The 16,850-nt window shown below is 36.5% G+C and overlaps 1 protein-coding gene across 2 annotated transcripts in view; it reads left to right on the top strand.

Annotated features, from left to right (window-relative positions):
- MDFIC (MyoD family inhibitor domain containing) overlaps window positions 1-16,850 on the top strand; it is a 50,437-nt gene that overhangs the window by 11,273 nt on the left and 22,314 nt on the right. For both annotated transcript variants that reach the window (XM_054274072.1, XM_054274077.1), the window contains exon 3: window positions 684-815. In XM_054274072.1, the coding sequence (XP_054130047.1) occupies window positions 684-815 (132 nt within the window). The remainder of the gene's footprint in view (window positions 1-683; window positions 816-16,850) is intronic.

Genomic DNA, 16,850 nt, shown 5'->3' with positions numbered 1-16,850 from the left:
ATCCTTCAAATAACCTTACTATGGAATTTTCCCTGCATCTTATGTATACTTGGAGAGAAGAAATACTTTTTTTTTTAATTTTTGGCTAAATGTTTACTGTTAATCAGCAATGACTTTTTAAAAGTATTTTTCTTCAACAAAAAATAGGTAATTGTGGTTTAATAATTTTCTGAATTTTTGTACTAGTCACTTTTGAAGTTTCAACTTGTATCTGTGTTTGATTATGTGTTTAATTATAAAAAATAGAGAACAAAATTTTGTGAAATTACTATAGATTTTATGTGCTAGACCCACATGTATGTGGGTAAAAAAATAATGGTTTTTTGTGTGACAAAGCTATTAAAATTTTTATATGAAAACTTTGTGGAAGGTAACTAAATAAGAAAACACCTCACCCCCCAAAAAATATAATTTGTTACAGAAGCTGCTGAGTTGCTGAGTATTATTTCGCACAATTGGATACAATATGACTAAAAGTCTTTCTTAATGAGAAATTATATTGGTCTAGGCTAGAAAACAAATGGAAAATCAACTTTATTGGAAGTTAATGCTAAGGAAACAAAAGGCGATGCTAAGACAAGTTATTATGTATGCCATCTTGCTTTTAATTTTCAAAATTAGTTTTGCTCACATAGAGAAAAAATACTGTAGAAAATAATATTTTGAAATTTCTTTTGACTTAGGAAAAACTGACCAAGAGACTGCTGTGGCAGAAGATAAAGACATAAACCAGCCTTCCAGTAATCAGAGTATACAAGCAGAGACACAAGAGCAGTCCATCTGGGGAAATCACACTGATGGTGACCTCATCAGAAGTAAGTATTTCCAGAACAAATTGCTGCCGCTGAGGCCTGCTTTCACAGTGTAATGGGATACTGCCTGTTGACTCTGTTAAATGTGTGTCAAATGCAATTGTGTTGCAACTCTAATGCACATCTACTGAATTTATTTCCCAGATTGACTCCTGTCAGCATGCATAAGCAACAAGTATAAAGAAAGGTGTGATTCGAGTGGTACAGAATGGTATAGACCTCTGTAGCAGCTAAGCCTTTAAAGCCTTAGTGTTACATTCTTCTCATTAATAGTACAATAGTTAGTACTGCATGTATGCAGCTGTGCTAGGTGTCATCACCCTCAATTTCCCAGGTAATGCATATATATAAGCAGCAGAATAAACTATGCTTCCACATGCACTGAGTACTGGTTAGGTGTAAGTTTTTTCAATGGTTTTGAGTCCTGAAGTAGTAGACCCATGCTATGGAACTGTGGAGTTTTTAAATTAGTTTTTACAGCTCCACATTCCTAGTGTATGTCCTGTATGCTTTAAAACATAAAACGGTATGCAAGATCATTCCTATTTTCCTGTCTTGGACTGAAGATCATATGCTATCCATTGTACCCTCTTGAGGCAAAAATATTTCTGTCAATTGCCAGAGGTAATACTCTGTAGTGCTCTAAAATTTTGTGAATGCTTGAACATTAGTTGTTTAAGGGAGGGGCAGCATAAGGAGCTATTCTCTAATTATTGGGTGTATTCAGAAACAAAATAGACTAAATGCAGAGTGGTGCTTCAGCTCTCTTGAGGTTGTCTGATCCCACATTTCAGTGTTAGTCTCTCTTTACAATGCACATTGTACTGTTGACAGTTGGGTAAATTCATATTTCTGAACCTACTGTTATCAAAACTTGTGATTTTTTGCTGCAATTATCTGTTTCTTTTTAGGTTGCTTTTTCAATTGTTTTGTTATTTTGATTAGTTGTTTTTTTAGTCTTATCTATACATTTATCTTCTCTGGAACTTTGTGTTAGTATTTGAAATTATTTTCAAATCTTAGTTAATCCTTTTTTTTTTTCTCCTAAATAATTAATCCCAGTATATGCTTACACCTCTAATATATTGAATAGTTATCTCAATCCTTTACAGGAAACTTGAATTTACCATATCAGATATTTAAATCTGATGATTTAAAATAATTATATTTAAATCTGATGATTTAAAATAATTTTTAAAGGGCTATAAACAGGGAGAGTTGTCCTGCACAGCTTGAGAGTTTACATAAGATTTACTTCATTCCAAAAGGTTGTTGTTTTAGATCTAACTGTCCCTGGACAAGCAATTGCTTTGTGCTTATATTGAGGATATGGAAGGGTGTATATGGCATCTTCTGCTTTTGGAATAGCCTCCTTCTCATTCTCTCTTCCTAGAAGTTTCCTTATTCCCAGATCCTTGAGGACTGTAGGGTGATTGTGTGCATCCTCTAATCAGTTCACCACCAAAACATACTGGCAGTGGCTGCACTGGGGAGTGTGAGGAAATGATACTTTTTTTTCAACATATAGTAGAATTTGCAGCAGATAGTGGAAACCTCTGGTGAAGTGACTTGATGATTATATGTAGTTATATCTATGTGATGGAAGGGTTAGTTGCTGCTGAATTTCAAAAAAAAAAAAAAGGAAAAGGGGGAAGATAGGATAAAATGTATTTCAGTGTGCGTGACTGTCCTCATCCTGGAGTCATGAGTAGCTTTACTCTGAGTCAGAGTAGCACTCTGACTTTTTGGAAAGCAAGTTTAGCTGAAAGCTGTAAGTTTCTAAAACTTAGTCTTAATAAGTGTGTAGTAGAGGCTTTATTATGAGTCATATTTGATTAGATGCTGTGATGCAAACCTCTCCTTGCTTCAGATAACCTTTAGTTTAAAGTTTTCTACATGGAAGAAACAAAAATGATGAAATCAAAGCAGTTTCTTCTTGGTTTTTTTTTGGGGGGTGTGAGGCTTATGAGTAGGGAAGTTTGTTCTCCTTTTAAAAATTGAGGAACAGTGCTTGACCAGTTATACATTTTGTAGTTTGCAGAAGTTTTACCTAGTAGCCAAGTTTGAAAACTAGAACAAGTGAAATAAACATAAGCTTTCTTATCACAAACAGTTACTTGGGTATTCCATGTAAAAAATAAGTGTTGTAGCTCAAAATGGTCTTGATTCAATCAGATCTATTACCCCACCAAACTAAAGTTCACAGACTGTTGTATATTGAAAGAAGTTTGAGGTTAGAAATAAACAGTGTTTTGATTATTACAGTATATTTTAAAACTCTTTCTAAAAATTGTTTTAGACAGCGCATACTTCACAACTGTTCCGCACTATTCTAATGATTCAGTTTCTTTTTTTCCCATACAGATTGTTTTCCATCCCCACAGTTGATACATACTCCATTTGTCTTAGCATTAGCTTTTACTTTATAAATGTTTCCAGCATTTAATTTCCAAGGTTTTCCTTGTTTGCAGCTGTTTTATCCTGCTGTTATATGGAATTAGATTAATCAGTCAGATTTACTGGCACACTAACAACGAAGCCCAGTGTTAGAGCCCCTGTAATGACTTCATTATGTATGATTTCTCATTTGCACTTGTGAACTCAGTTTACCAGGCAACATCAATAAACTAAAACACTGCCCCCGTTTTCCACAGTAAGATGTTTTACGTTCACCTTGCTTTGCCCTTTCACTCTTTTTTTCAAGCTCCCTTTTTGAGCCTCCAGAGATTTCCTCCAGATTAGCCTTTTCCCTGCCTGCTTTGGAGCATCCCTTCTCCCCATTAATGAAAATGTTCAGAATATCCTGGGTAAATGGTTAATCTTACGGGAAGCCTCAACCAAAGAATTTATTGTTTTTGAAGAGAGTTTGAGAATCAAAAGATTACTGTGTACTGACATATAAACAATGAGGGCTGCATAAGAAGGAAGCAGTTGTGTTACCTTTCTGTGGTAATTGTTAATACACTTGCATAACTGTTATTGGAAGATTGTTCAGTTGGAGAAGGGTCAGGGGAGAACCACAAATATCTCAGGAATGACTGGAGTAGTTGAAAACGTGCCATGTTGTGGAAAACCTCCTGGAATTCAATCTGCTTGGTGTTAACAAAAGGAATAAAGAGGGACTTTGCCTAGTCCCTAAGAAGCATGCCACAACAAACAGAAATTTGTTAAGACAGTTCTTCAACTATAGCAAGACAAAGGGAGAACTAAATATAATGTCAGGAAGTTCAGTTAGACTAGGAATAAGGTGTACTTTTTTAACAGAGTATTTGAGAACAGGAAAAACTGCCAAATCCTTGGTGGCTTTATGTGTGTTAAATTTGCTTTAGTCATCATAAGGTGGCAACTGCTATATATATCCTTGAATTTTAGGACCTGAGTAGAGTCTTTCCATAGTGGTTCCCCCAGCTGGGAAGACACATATTTTTCAGCACAGTTATTCTTCTGGAAAATGTTGATACCTGTTCCCTTCTCTTCACAGGCACATACGTATTTTTTATATTATTTCTGACTGTAGGAGTTCTGCTTTACGAAAGAGCTTTAGAGTAAGTCCATCTGCTATCTTTTTTGGCAGTGCATTTAAAATATCTGCAAACACCTTCTGCTTATTTTCATTGTATGGTCTGGTGGCCCATAATGAAGTGGTTCTGCTTCTGTTATCACTCACTCTTGGCAAGCGAGGAGGAGTGCATGTTAAACATGCAGCAGGGTAACCTGTGGCTATAGGAATGAAGCCATAGCAGTTTTTGCTGCTCTGTGTAACCACAATGCTGTTCTTTGTTCTCTGGAAGAGGTATGGGATTTTTTTCCCTCTTGGAGAAAAAAAGGCTATAAAGATGGATTTTAGAATACTTAGGCAGAATTTTTGCAGAGGCCTCTAGGTTATCTTCAATGTGTGTTGCTATGCAGGGAAGGGAATGTTTAGGAGGGAATAAAATGCCAGTCTTGAACACTATTTGCTTGTGAGGATTTAATCTCCTTTCCATTTCTCCAGCAGAAGCTTAGCTATGTGATATTTAAGAAAACAAAAAACATCTACCATAGATTCAAATTGTCATGAATAATTGATTAATAATAATCCAATTCTGAAGATTAAATACCTAAAATATGCCCATGTTTTACAGATAGAAAGGTCATTGCTATCCATCATTTTCTAGCTTCAATTGTCTCTTTCTCCTCCATGGAACACCGTCCTGATAAGAGTGGTTCTTCAGAGAAAGGGATGCTTCTTTCAGCTCTGTGGGGATCAATTTTACATGGTCTTCTGGCCACTATTTTATTTACTATATGCTTCTGAAGTAAAAACCTAAATATTTTTATCTTTTTGTTTTCTGTATTCTATGTTGACATTTTCACTTTACATGATTATTTATTTAATTTTAAGCTTTGGACATTCCTTTCCTTTGTCTGGCTAAGGGAGTGATTGCTATAGTTTGTTATGCTGTTTGTGTTTGAGTCTGTTGGTTTGGTTTTTTTTTTCCAACAAGAAGTAGCTAATCTGCTGTTAGAAGTCTGTTTTGTTTGATATTTATCCAGATATCATTTCTTGGCTGTTCTATGATGCACAGTCATCTTAGAATTACTGTGATTTCAAATGATCCTGTTTATTCTGTCTATAAAATAGTGCAAAGTGCTTGAGTTAACTTAAATGGTTCTTTTCAAAGCTAGAAAGTATGACAAATACAGTCTTCTTCCAGCATAACAGTGTGTGACTACAGAAATTGTGCAGAATAGATTAATGGAAATTATTCAAAATATATTACTGGGTTTGAAAGGTGTATTCTATTAGTTAAAGAAGTGATTTATGTACAATGTTCCAAATAGACCCAGGTATAAAAATCTGTTAACCTACGAATGAACAAAGCTTAATCAGTTCAATATTTATACAGCAGCACAGTATTTGATATTTAGAACCTTCTTTAAAAAAAGGTTAATCTATGACAAATCTGGCTAGTAGATGTAAAGAGGTCCTCCCTGAGAACTCCTCTCCTAGAGATTTTCTAATCCTCTCCCCAGCACAGAAGTAGCCTGTGTTGCTTCTGTTTCTCCCTTGACCTGGCAGTTCTTTTACTACAGCTGCTCCAAAAGTCTTCGAAAACCTTCTCAGGCCTGTTGAGGGGCCTGGTGAGTTTTACATTCAAAGCCTTTCCCTTTGATCTTCACTTTACCCTCTCCTGGGTAGAGAGGGATTTTCACAGGTAGATGTACCATTATAGATACACTCTTCAGAGTCTGACTGGATCTTTGGTGTTAGCCTGGAAAAAAGGAGGCTCAGGGGAGACCTTATCACTCTCTATACCTGCCTGAAAGGAGGTTGTGGCCAGGTGGGAGTTGGTCTCTTCTCCCAGGACAAGCAAACACAGTCTCAAGCTGCACCAGGGGAGGTTTATGTTGGTTATCAGGAAGAATTTCTTCGCAGTAAGGAAGATCAGATGTTGGAATGGACTGCCCAGGGAGGTAGTTTTACCATCCCTGGACATATTTAAGGAAAGACTGGACCTGGCACTTAGTGCCATGATCTAGTTGACATTGTGGTGTTCTGTCATAAGTTGGACTCGATGATCTCAGAAATCCTTTCCAACCTAACTGATCCCGTGTGTTTCTGTGCTTACAGAATGACATGAGTGTTGCTGTAGTAGTCCCTTGTACACCAAGCTGCTGCCAGGTGTATTTGTTTTCTGTATATCCTCTTCCCTTCAACTCTACATTGCTGAAAGGCAATGCAGCTCATGATGGTCTGAGATAGATGAGGAATTTGTATACTTTGTTGTCACTCCATGTCAAGAAATAAACTTCTTGCTGATTGATCCATTTACAGAACAGTAGTCAAACTTAAACTGTTCCAGATGGCCATAAGATAGGTGTATGTATTCTGCAAATCACTAATGGCCAGAATTACTTGGAGCCTTTTAGTTTCTGTTTTAGTCAACTTGTGATTCTCAAAATGTTATCTGAATTTATGGTCTGAGGCTGAGGAAGTTTGGATGGCAATAATCACCAGTAACAGACAAAGGTGAAATTCTTTGAGTAGTGTGAAGATTACTGTGCTTGCTGTGTTTGGGCCTGAAGTAAATTGTATCTTTATTTCAGAATATTTTCCTGTGTTGTATTGGTACTGTCTCAGAATTAATCATGCTGCTATGCCTATATGGGAAAGAATAGTTATCTTCTTTTTCTGATTATTTCCTCTTATAGGGAAAAAAGTAGAATATGCTTGTAATAGTTCCTTAAAGAGGAGGAATAAGAAAACTCTTGACTGCATTCTATGTGAAATATTATACTACCAAGCCAATGAGTCAGTGTGGTTTTACTCTTCTGTTTTCAGTACTAACAGTATTTAGTTAGCCATATTTAGCAAAGAAAACACTAAATTACAAAGTGTAAGGAAGTGTCATTATCTAAGACATACTTTGAGGAACCTGTCTGCTGGCAAAAATGTCATGAATTTAAACCATGGCAAAAGTTCTTTTTTTCTTGTTTTAGATTTAATTTTGTATTTGCTGTCATTGGTGTGAAAAGCATGGTGTAGGTTTATAAAGGTCAAAGGCAGTATATTGTATATTGTGTTTACATCATAATAATGAAATAAATTCTTGAAAATTGAAGGGTCAAAAGAGTTCTAAATATTTTTTATTTTTTTATTTACTGATAAAAAAGTGAAAGAGGGGGAGAGGGACTCATTGTGACAGGATAAGCCTCAGCTAAGTAATCATAGTTAAACATTGTTCTTCTTTATACAGCTACATAGAGGAAAGGGAGATCTGAATACTGCTTACTTCTTATGCATTCTGATAATATGAGACCTGTAGTGCAAAAGAACCCCCAAATACCTTTCTTCGAAGATTTTTTTATAAAAGACAAGGAGAAACAGGAGCCTATGACCTAATGGTGTCTTGTTGTGGTGTGGCTTTCTATTTTCCCTTAAATTTTTTTTCATAATCCAAACCCAAGGAACCTTTTGACAAACATTAAAATGTCAAACAGCTGTGCTCATTCAGGCTATTTCTAATACCAATTTTTAAAAATCATTTTACTGGCAAAGTAGGCTTCTACATATATTGAGGCTTGATTTAAGAGAATGGTTGATTATTTGATACCTGAGCCTTAACTCTTTTTGAATAAACTGGAGTGTTCTGGTGTGTGAGAAAGGTTTTTGTATGGATACTGCTCTTGAAGTTTGTGATTATAAAATGCAAACTCATACATCCTACCAGAAGAACTTTTCAAATTCTGAGTTTTGAATCATCGGACCCATGATTTTTAGAGGCTTAATTTTTACTTGCAAACTTTCTTCCCTCAAATTCTATGCAGTATCTCAATTATCATGTTTTCTCTTTGAACTATAAATATTATGACACTTGTTTGGAGAAAATTTAGCAATGCTAATGTTAATTACAGCAGAATTTCAGCTAAGAGACTTTTTCCTGTTGCGAAGGTTCCTCACATTTAAGTGAGTTTTATTGATTTATAACTCAAACTTAAGGTTGTATAATGTTTGCATAAAATGTCAAGAAGTTTACTTTTGAGACAAGTCAAGTAGAGCAAAGAGTTAGGCAAACCTATTAAAAATGGCCTGTGAGTCAGATTTGACCTTCAGGGCAAGTTTTTGCTACTGAGAGACAGCATAAACTATTGCCATTCTTTGGCAGATCAGGGGCAAGCCTGTCTTCAGGTACAGGTAACTCGGAAGTACATCTTCAAAAATAAAACCTCTTAGCCAGTTAGAAGGCATCTACCTTTCCCAGTGTCCTTTCTTCAGTAGGACAGGTGCATATTTTGACTGTATTCCATAAGTTGCAAGTTGAAATAAAATTCACATTTTGACAGAAAAGCAATGAAAGGTTATTGTGCTGACCAGAACTGGCTGTAAAAGCAGTGTCAAACCAGAATGGAGCATCCTTTAGGATTGTACAATTCAGGAATGCAGGAGATCATTGAACAGTATTCTTTTTGCTTGAATTTCAAATTGAAAGAAAATAAGTTTTGGTGAGATGATTTGGGATTAACCTGCCTGGAAAAACTTTTCTGAGGGATCAACCTCAGTTTTTCACAGAGATGATGCAGAAAAATATTTAGATGGTGAGGCAGGATGCAGAGTTACCTTGGATAGTGTACATGTAGTTTTCTTATAGGTGACTTTATCAAATTACACAATCTCATTTAGTATTTTGCAGCTCACTTTGTAAGTATGACTTTGTGAAGTATTTTCCTACTTTTATATATATATATATATATATATATATATATATATATATATATTCTTTCTACTGTGTGATGACTTTTTAGTGATGAGTCATTGTCATATTTGTAATGTAAAATCAGTATTGGTAAATATTTGTATCCAGCAGTAGATAGATGATTGGGTGGAACTGTATGCTAATCATGCTATGAAGTAACTGACAGAGTACATTCAGGCAGCTGGAGCAGCTGTAAGGTCTCCGTGCTCCCTGAGAGTCTTCTGCACAGCCCTTCTGTAAGCTGTCCTGTGCTGGATCAAATCCTGGACACTTGCAACTAGTGTGAGTTTTGTGTTTACAACAAATAAGACACTGTTTAACTTTGGAAATATGGAAGGGAAAAAACCAACTCAGAACACTTTTTAAAGGAGGAATTCTGGTAAAAGGTATCTGGTTTTTATCCACTCCTCTTCTTGTTCCACTCCTTTGACTGTTACTTGATGTACTTCTTGGTCTGCTTGATTTTCTGATTCCCATTTGTAGCATGGTGTTATGCCTTAGGAATCTTTTTCTTACAGTTTAGTTGACAGACTCAATTTTAAGTAAATCACTATTTGGTTTTGACTGTTTGTGTTATTATAGAACATCTGCTACTCTAGCATTTTCAGAGGAACAGAGAGATCCCATTTGCTGGGCTATGCTCCCTCCTTGAACAAGAGAAAATAACTTGGCAAAAGCTTTTGTTTGTTATTAAATCAGCATCCACACCAGGAATTCTGCTGTGATAGCTGGAATAGGGCAAGAAGTTCCAGTCTCATTATTTATATTTTGTTGAATTTTTTTTGGAGCAGGTCCTTATGTAAAAGGAGAGAAGACTTGCTTGAAACACAGGGAAGGTTTCCATAGAAAATATACTTTACTTTCAAAACTTGGGGATAGAAGTGCATTTCATGATGGCTATAATGGAATGGCACTTCAAACTATTGATTTTTAAAAAAACTCCTTAGAATTTAGGGTAATTTTGGAAGAAAGTAATGGGTGTGTATCAGTGATATGGTGGAATCAAAGTTGGAGGAATGCTGAAGGTTTGTTCCCATTTTTAATAAATTATTCTGTATCCTCTTTCCCTTATTTGCCTTTATAAAGTAAAAGGATAAAGAAAGGAATGGCCCATTCCTCTAATAATTCTGATGCCAAGCTGTTTTTCTCTTTTCTGTTTGCATAATTTTCTCTAGTGCCCCTTTTTCCTATTTTTGTTTGTTTGTCTATTTGGTTGCTTGAACAGTCCTTTGTTTCCCCACTTCTTTCTCAAATACAATGGCAAACCTGTAAGCAATGAGAGTGAGGTTGTGCTTAGAGGTTGACTGAAAGTATTTTAAAGTGGTTCAGTACAAAAGCCTGTTTCAGCATCTATGTGTTAACATCAACATTTAAACTGGTTTTTAAGCAATCCTTTTTTGTGTTTGCATGAGTAATCTGACTATTGGAGAGCTAACAGTGAATTTTGTAAAGATACTGTGCAATTCATGCAAAGCCCCCAGCTGTTAAATTTTACAACACACTACGAAACTCAGCTTCTAGAGCCATGTGATAATATGAGATTTAATTTTTCATAAAATAAAAAAAAAATTAACCTGGTCTTTGTTTGTAGCTACTGACAAAAGCAGAAAGTTAAAGACTGAAAACTGGGGAAGCCAATAAAAAACATGTATTTAAAAATAAAACATTGGTGATTTTTGAGTAGGTTGGCTTCTCTATACTGCACTGTACAGAAACAGCGAATTTTGGCTGAATCATCATAATGCTAATTAAATAAAAGGTAGTAGGGAAATATTCCATAATGATTTGTTAATTCTAGCAGCCTCAGAAAATGTTATGGCACAGTAAAATGTAGCCAGTTATACTCAAGAACATGAAAGAAAAGGGTGCTGGAATGAATTCCAAATGGCAGATAGAATGGCAGATTGCCAGGACTCTCCAGAAGAGTGGATATGGTAGTATTAAGAACAGTGTGGTTCTGCCCCCGTAGCAGTTGTTTGAGTGCTTCCCCAAGTGTTTTTGTTTGGGGCCAAGAAGTGCAAGTGAGGCTGCAGTGTTTGCCAGGCAGGGAAAAGCTGCACAGTACAGGGGCAGTTTGGCTCACCTCTCACCAGCCTGGGCAGGTGCTGCTGCTGGGAATGCTTTTGTGGCTGAAGGCTTGTGTCAGCAGCAAGGGAAGGTGGGTTGTGTTTGATGTGGTTGCTGTGCTGTGCGTTGGATCTTTGTGGGTAAGACAAGCTTGCTGTCTCAGCTGTGACTTTTTCAAAGCTCTTAAACTGTAAAGGACAAAAAAAAGTAAATTCTAATGCTTTCATTTAAAATGATGTTTCTTTTCTTGAAATCCTTCAGCTTACTGTAAAAACTTGTAATAAAATGTTTTTAAAATGCATAAATGGACATTTTTCGGTATTGCAAATAATACTAACCCAGCATGGATTTAATTTCTGTATCTGCACTCCATTAAAAAAAAGTAATTGTGATTAGTGCAGAAGGATTTTTTTTTTTCTGTGAATAAAGAGAAGTATGTCTTCTAAGACAAAATAAAAGGTTTTAAAACCAAACAAAACAACTGTGTTGCAAAAAGCACCGATTCCAACCATGGAGCTAATTCAAATTTAAATGCTGCTTAAAAATATTTTAAACCCAAAGATGAACCAAATAAACTTCAGTGGGTCAAATTGCATAGTTTTGTAAGTTGAAAGAACTGTTTTTAATAGAGAATGAAAATAATTCCATAGGTACTGTTGAATACCTTTAAACATGCTGGAATGAGAATAATCCGTATCTGCATGTTAGAGATAAAAACTAGTATTTTGTTGTTAATATCGTTTGGGCACAACAATTTCATAGGGAATTATATCTTGTTTCATGAACAGAGTGGAGAATCAGAATTTTAGCTCAGTGGTGGAATGAAAGAAAAATGTTTTACAGGTAATAACATCCCATTAAAACAATTTTTCTATTTTTTCAACTAACCTGATGCTGTCCTATTGAGGTAATGCATTTGTTTCTCTGAATTTTTGCACTTGTTGCTGTTGGTCACTGATGTGGCACTATATTTTTCTAACAGGACAGATTTGTAACTGTGTGGCTGAGATATCAGAGCTTTCTTATGTATTGTTTGAGCAGCTTATGCTTTGCTTCCTTTCAGGAAACCAAGTGCATCATTTTTACAGGAAGTTTGGTTTACAGCAGGCACGGTCAGCAGTCTGACTTTTGCTCTGCTCTAAGGGATGGACCCGTGAGCAGCTGGCAAAAGCTCATTTGGTTTTTGTTTTTATTGCTATATTGAATTCATGTAATCGAGGTCATTATGAAAACTTGGCCAGGATGTGTGGGTTTTTCCAGCCAAGTCAGAAAGAGGTCTTGCTAGATCATTTTGGTAGAATGTGATAAATAAGCAGTTAAGTAAAAAATATTTGCCTTTTTTCTTTAGTATTGGTGACGATGATTGCATGTTCAGTGCATTCAGTGTTGACTTTGACACGCAAAGCTCTCACTTGAAAAAGGTTTATGTTCAGAAAGACTCCGTTGCCTTTTCCCTTGGCATATGAAACAACTGTTTTTGAGTCAAAGTTAAACTGCCTGTCGGGTGGGGTGGGGAAGGGAGAAGACAGCTCTGATACAGAGATTCAGCCTTTTAGTCCATGGTTGCTTGTAGATTTGAATCTAGGGAAGAAAAAAAGAGAATATAGGTTTTTCAAGGACTCTAAAAAGAGCACTTTTCAAAGTATATTCTCAAGAATCTTACATGTAGAGCTTTCACAAAAATATTTTGGGTCAGATGGTGCCTTGTGACTTCAAGGTACACCAAAGAGTTAGTTCAAAGGTGGAAAAAGAGCTCTCATTTCTGGGTCATCCTGATGCCAAGCTGGTGCATTAGTGGCATACAGCCACCCTTGAGACAGCATTGGTGACAGGAGCTGTGCCTGGACTTTGTGTGTGATTCAAAATCCTTTGGTGACCTGGAGGCCCTGGAGTGCTTTGGGATGGGGAAGCCCCACTCATCCAGCCCATGGACTTAGAAACCTGGTGGTTTGGTGAGGGGTATCCTGTATCCATCTGCTGGACCCTGCTTGCCATAAGGGAATTCTTGCAGCTGAAGAACATCCATAAATGAGACTAAAGCTTCTCAGTGTGTTGTCTGTGCAGATAGATGCTGCTTCTCTTTCTCTTCACACTTTGCTTTTTCAGGATCAGGAAACAGGTGGACATTTGCTGCTCTCTCGACCATTTTTCCACATCTTTTTTCTCCTACTGGCAATCACTCTGTTAACTATGAAGTCTGCAGTTATGAAAAGATGGGTCATGAAGAGTTATTGTTGTGGACCTCAAGTCTTCACCCTGCTTTCTGACACAGAATTTCTATTGTGCTGCTAGTGCTGAGTGTGGCTGATTTTTGGCCTGGGCTCCAGGATCCTCTCTGACCTCGAGCAGAAGGGGAGCTATTGCTTCAGCACTTGATTTCTGTATAAGTATGAAATGTTTACCTTTGTTATATTTCACTGCTTATCAACTAATGAGTTATCATTTAATTCTTTTCTTACTTGTAAAATCTGTAGCAAATGCTTCAGATTTGCTGGGATTTTACTTGTGAATTGTTTTTGTTTCTTATTCCATACTCTTTTCTGCCCTCACAGAAGTAAAGTGGCTCAGCTCACTATTTATTCTTTCCCCTTGTCTCCTTCCCTTCCAGTGTTCTCTTCTTCTGGGTGGTTCCTATAGGCTCTTTTTTCTTTTGATGTTTTTGCTCTACTATTGCTTTAATAATGTAAAATCCCAAGTTTTGGCTGTTATTTGGCATTATTGTCCATTTGCGTCCCTTGTTACATTTTTCTTGCAGCTGTGCTTTTTTTCTTTCTTTCTTTCTTTCTTTGGTTTTCTGGTACTTTGTATCAGCCAATGCCAAACTTAGCATCAGCTATGTGTTGCAAGAAAGAATAGCATAAAGAAAATAAATGGAGCAATGGAATCAAAAACTCAGTTATCAATTTATATATTACTATATTTCTACTCATGTTCTGTGTTTTCCTGCCATCTTTTCATATAATCCTCTCTGTTGCTGTTACTGTGTTTTCATTCCTTTTTGATTTCTGCAATTAGTTTTGTTAATAGTAGCATTGGGTATTAAAATTATAGAGATTACAAAAGATGGTGCACTGAGAGCAGGTGATCACACCTGAGGTGGAACACTTTCTAGAATCTTCTGAAATTCTGTCACTTACATGAGCTGAGGATTGGAAATCAAGGGAGCAGTGAACATTAAGGGAATTGCTCATTCCAAGCATTTCCTTTGGGTTCTTTTTAAAACCAAGTACAGCCAGTTTATATGCATTTTTTTGTATGAGTTTAGCTGACCACTGTAATCTTGACATGTGCACACTTGATATATATCGTCAGTGGAAAATAAACCTGACCTCAGAATATCTTCATACTCAGAGGTGAATGCTGTATGGGCTTGTCTGAGAAGCTGCTGCCTCACCATCCCACATTTTTTCCTGTGGTAAAAGAGTCTAGTTTGTCAGTGGTTGCAGGGGTTTTGAGGAAGGGAGCAGGAGGTGCTGGAGGCAAGAGGACCTGTTTGTGCACTTGCTCAGGTTAGGCTGTTAATGACACTGAGGTTATCTCTCCTGTCTGGTGCATCCTGCTGTGCCGCTTGTGAGGCAAAACCCAGCAAGCCATATCCTGTTGTTTGTAGCTTCTCTTTGATGTTTTTTACTTTATTTGGGAGCAAGTAACACAATGGTAAAGGGCATCAAAACTATTTCAAATATTTGAGACTTAATGTGTCAAATTCCATGGGACATCAGTGTGCCTTTATGCAGTGGTACTACTGTATGTTGTAGCAGATACAAATAGCATAACTGCTGTAATGGCACACCAACAGCTTGGATTACCTTTAGTGGTTGATAAACTTTCTTTTAAAGTTGGACCTCCAGAAACAAAGCATTCTGTTCCTCAATGAGATGGATTGTATTGCACTCCTAGTGCCCTTTATAATTTCAGGGCCTGTCTTCACATTTAGGCAATTGCTGATTATTTGTGTTGAAGAAATAGATCTATTTTATTACATTATGAATTAGCAAAAAGCTAATTCTCTGATTCTTAATGCACTGGTTGTTCACTTCTGAGATCCAATGTTTTACAAGCCACTGTGTTTTATGAAGGAAAATGTAACAATAACCAATCAAACAAAAAAAACCCCAAACAAGTAGATGAAGATGCCTCTTAATAAATTACCTCTGTAGAAAACACAGGGTGAAATAACTAAAGATCTCACCTTAAATAAGAAAAAAATCTTAAATTATGAAAAAAACCCAAACCAGCCCACAAACTAGCTGCAACAACAAACAACCGAACAAGAAACTAGCTACAGTAGTAACTAATGAATTGTTAAACTCCATAAATATGCCCTAGGAGTGTTGGATTGGTGACCAGGAGTAAACCTGCTATTCCACATGTCTGTGCAACTGCTACCACTGCAGTACATATTTGTAACGCTATGAAACATAAGAGCAAATACAGTACAATTCTTTTCCAGTCCTAGCAGAATGCTTGAGAAGAAAAATGGATACAGAAATGTTGCAAGTGGAAAGTTTGTGGTAAAATTTCCCACTCTTGAATGAAACATTATGTAGGGATTTATTCCCCAGGTATATGGGTGTCTGTTACCTATAATGCCCTGGTTTGTGTTTGGCTCTTGATATTTTGTGGTGAGTTCCTGTTGTTTGTTCTCAAGAAATGACAAACTATGCTACAGTAAGAATTGTATTCAACTTTATGTAAGTGTAGTTTAACAATCAGTGCATTATGTGAATTCTCTTTATTTCTAATTATATTGCAATCTACCAAAAATTCCCAGATCATCTGCAAAGTTTATCATAGATGACAATATTTCCAGTCTCAGAAAAAACATTGCTAATGATGACAAGATGTGTTTGATAAAGAAGAATAATTTACTGAGAATCTAATGGTAATTAGAAGCCAAAGGGTATTTTGATTCTGAGATAATTGTTACAAGATAGGTAACTAAAAATGTTAGGGGTTTTACTCAGTTTAGCAAATATTTAAAATTTGCTGTTGCAGTCATTAAAGAAAATCAGTGGGCATTTGTTCATTTTACAGAATCACATCAGGAAGGATGTAGGATTTGTAAATAGAGGAAGTCACCCCATATTGCCAGTTGGAATGCTTTTCAACTTTGTAAACCCTGGCTACGAGCCCTTTTCATGCTTCCCTGTGCTAACCGCATCTCTCTGGGTATGTCAAAGACATCTTTATACAATTCCTGCAACCCTTCAAACAGTGTGTAAAGTCCTGCAGTGCTTCCAGAGGAAGGCACTGCAGGTGTCTTTGCACAGATATGAGAGTACTTTGGGCACTGTCTTGTGCACTTGTGTTGCTTCTCAACCCATAGACACACATGCACACGTTTGCCATTCTTGTCCACCTTTCACCAAGTGAAAGCTGACAGGATAAAATGTCTTTTCTCTTTGTCCCCTGCCAGCCTTGTTTCTGTTATACCAGGTGTTCCCTGGATGTGCTCTCAGATGTATTCTAACAAAGTGCTCTCAGTGTGGGTCCTGTAAAACTCGTACCAGCAATTTTACTACAGTATTTTCATTACAAAGGACATCCTGTTTCATAATAATATATTGTATTCATTTTGAAGATGTCCTCACGTCTTACAAGAAGGAATTCTAAAAAGGTGGTTGATGCTGTTAGTTGATACTTTGTTTTCCTTGTAAAGTCAGCATGGTATAAAAAATTCAGTGTAAAAAAATGATTTTAAAAGATAGATGGTGCCTTGATGGTACCTTGT

The sequence above is a fragment of the Melozone crissalis genome, unplaced genomic scaffold (assembly GCF_028551555.1).
Source record: "Melozone crissalis strain CALT ecotype California unplaced genomic scaffold, PUWL_Pcris_2 ptg000004l_1, whole genome shotgun sequence".
Classification (NCBI taxonomy): domain Eukaryota; kingdom Metazoa; phylum Chordata; class Aves; order Passeriformes; family Passerellidae; genus Melozone; species Melozone crissalis.
Note: the sequence above shows the minus strand (reverse complement) of the source record. Positions and strands in the feature narration are given on the sequence as shown.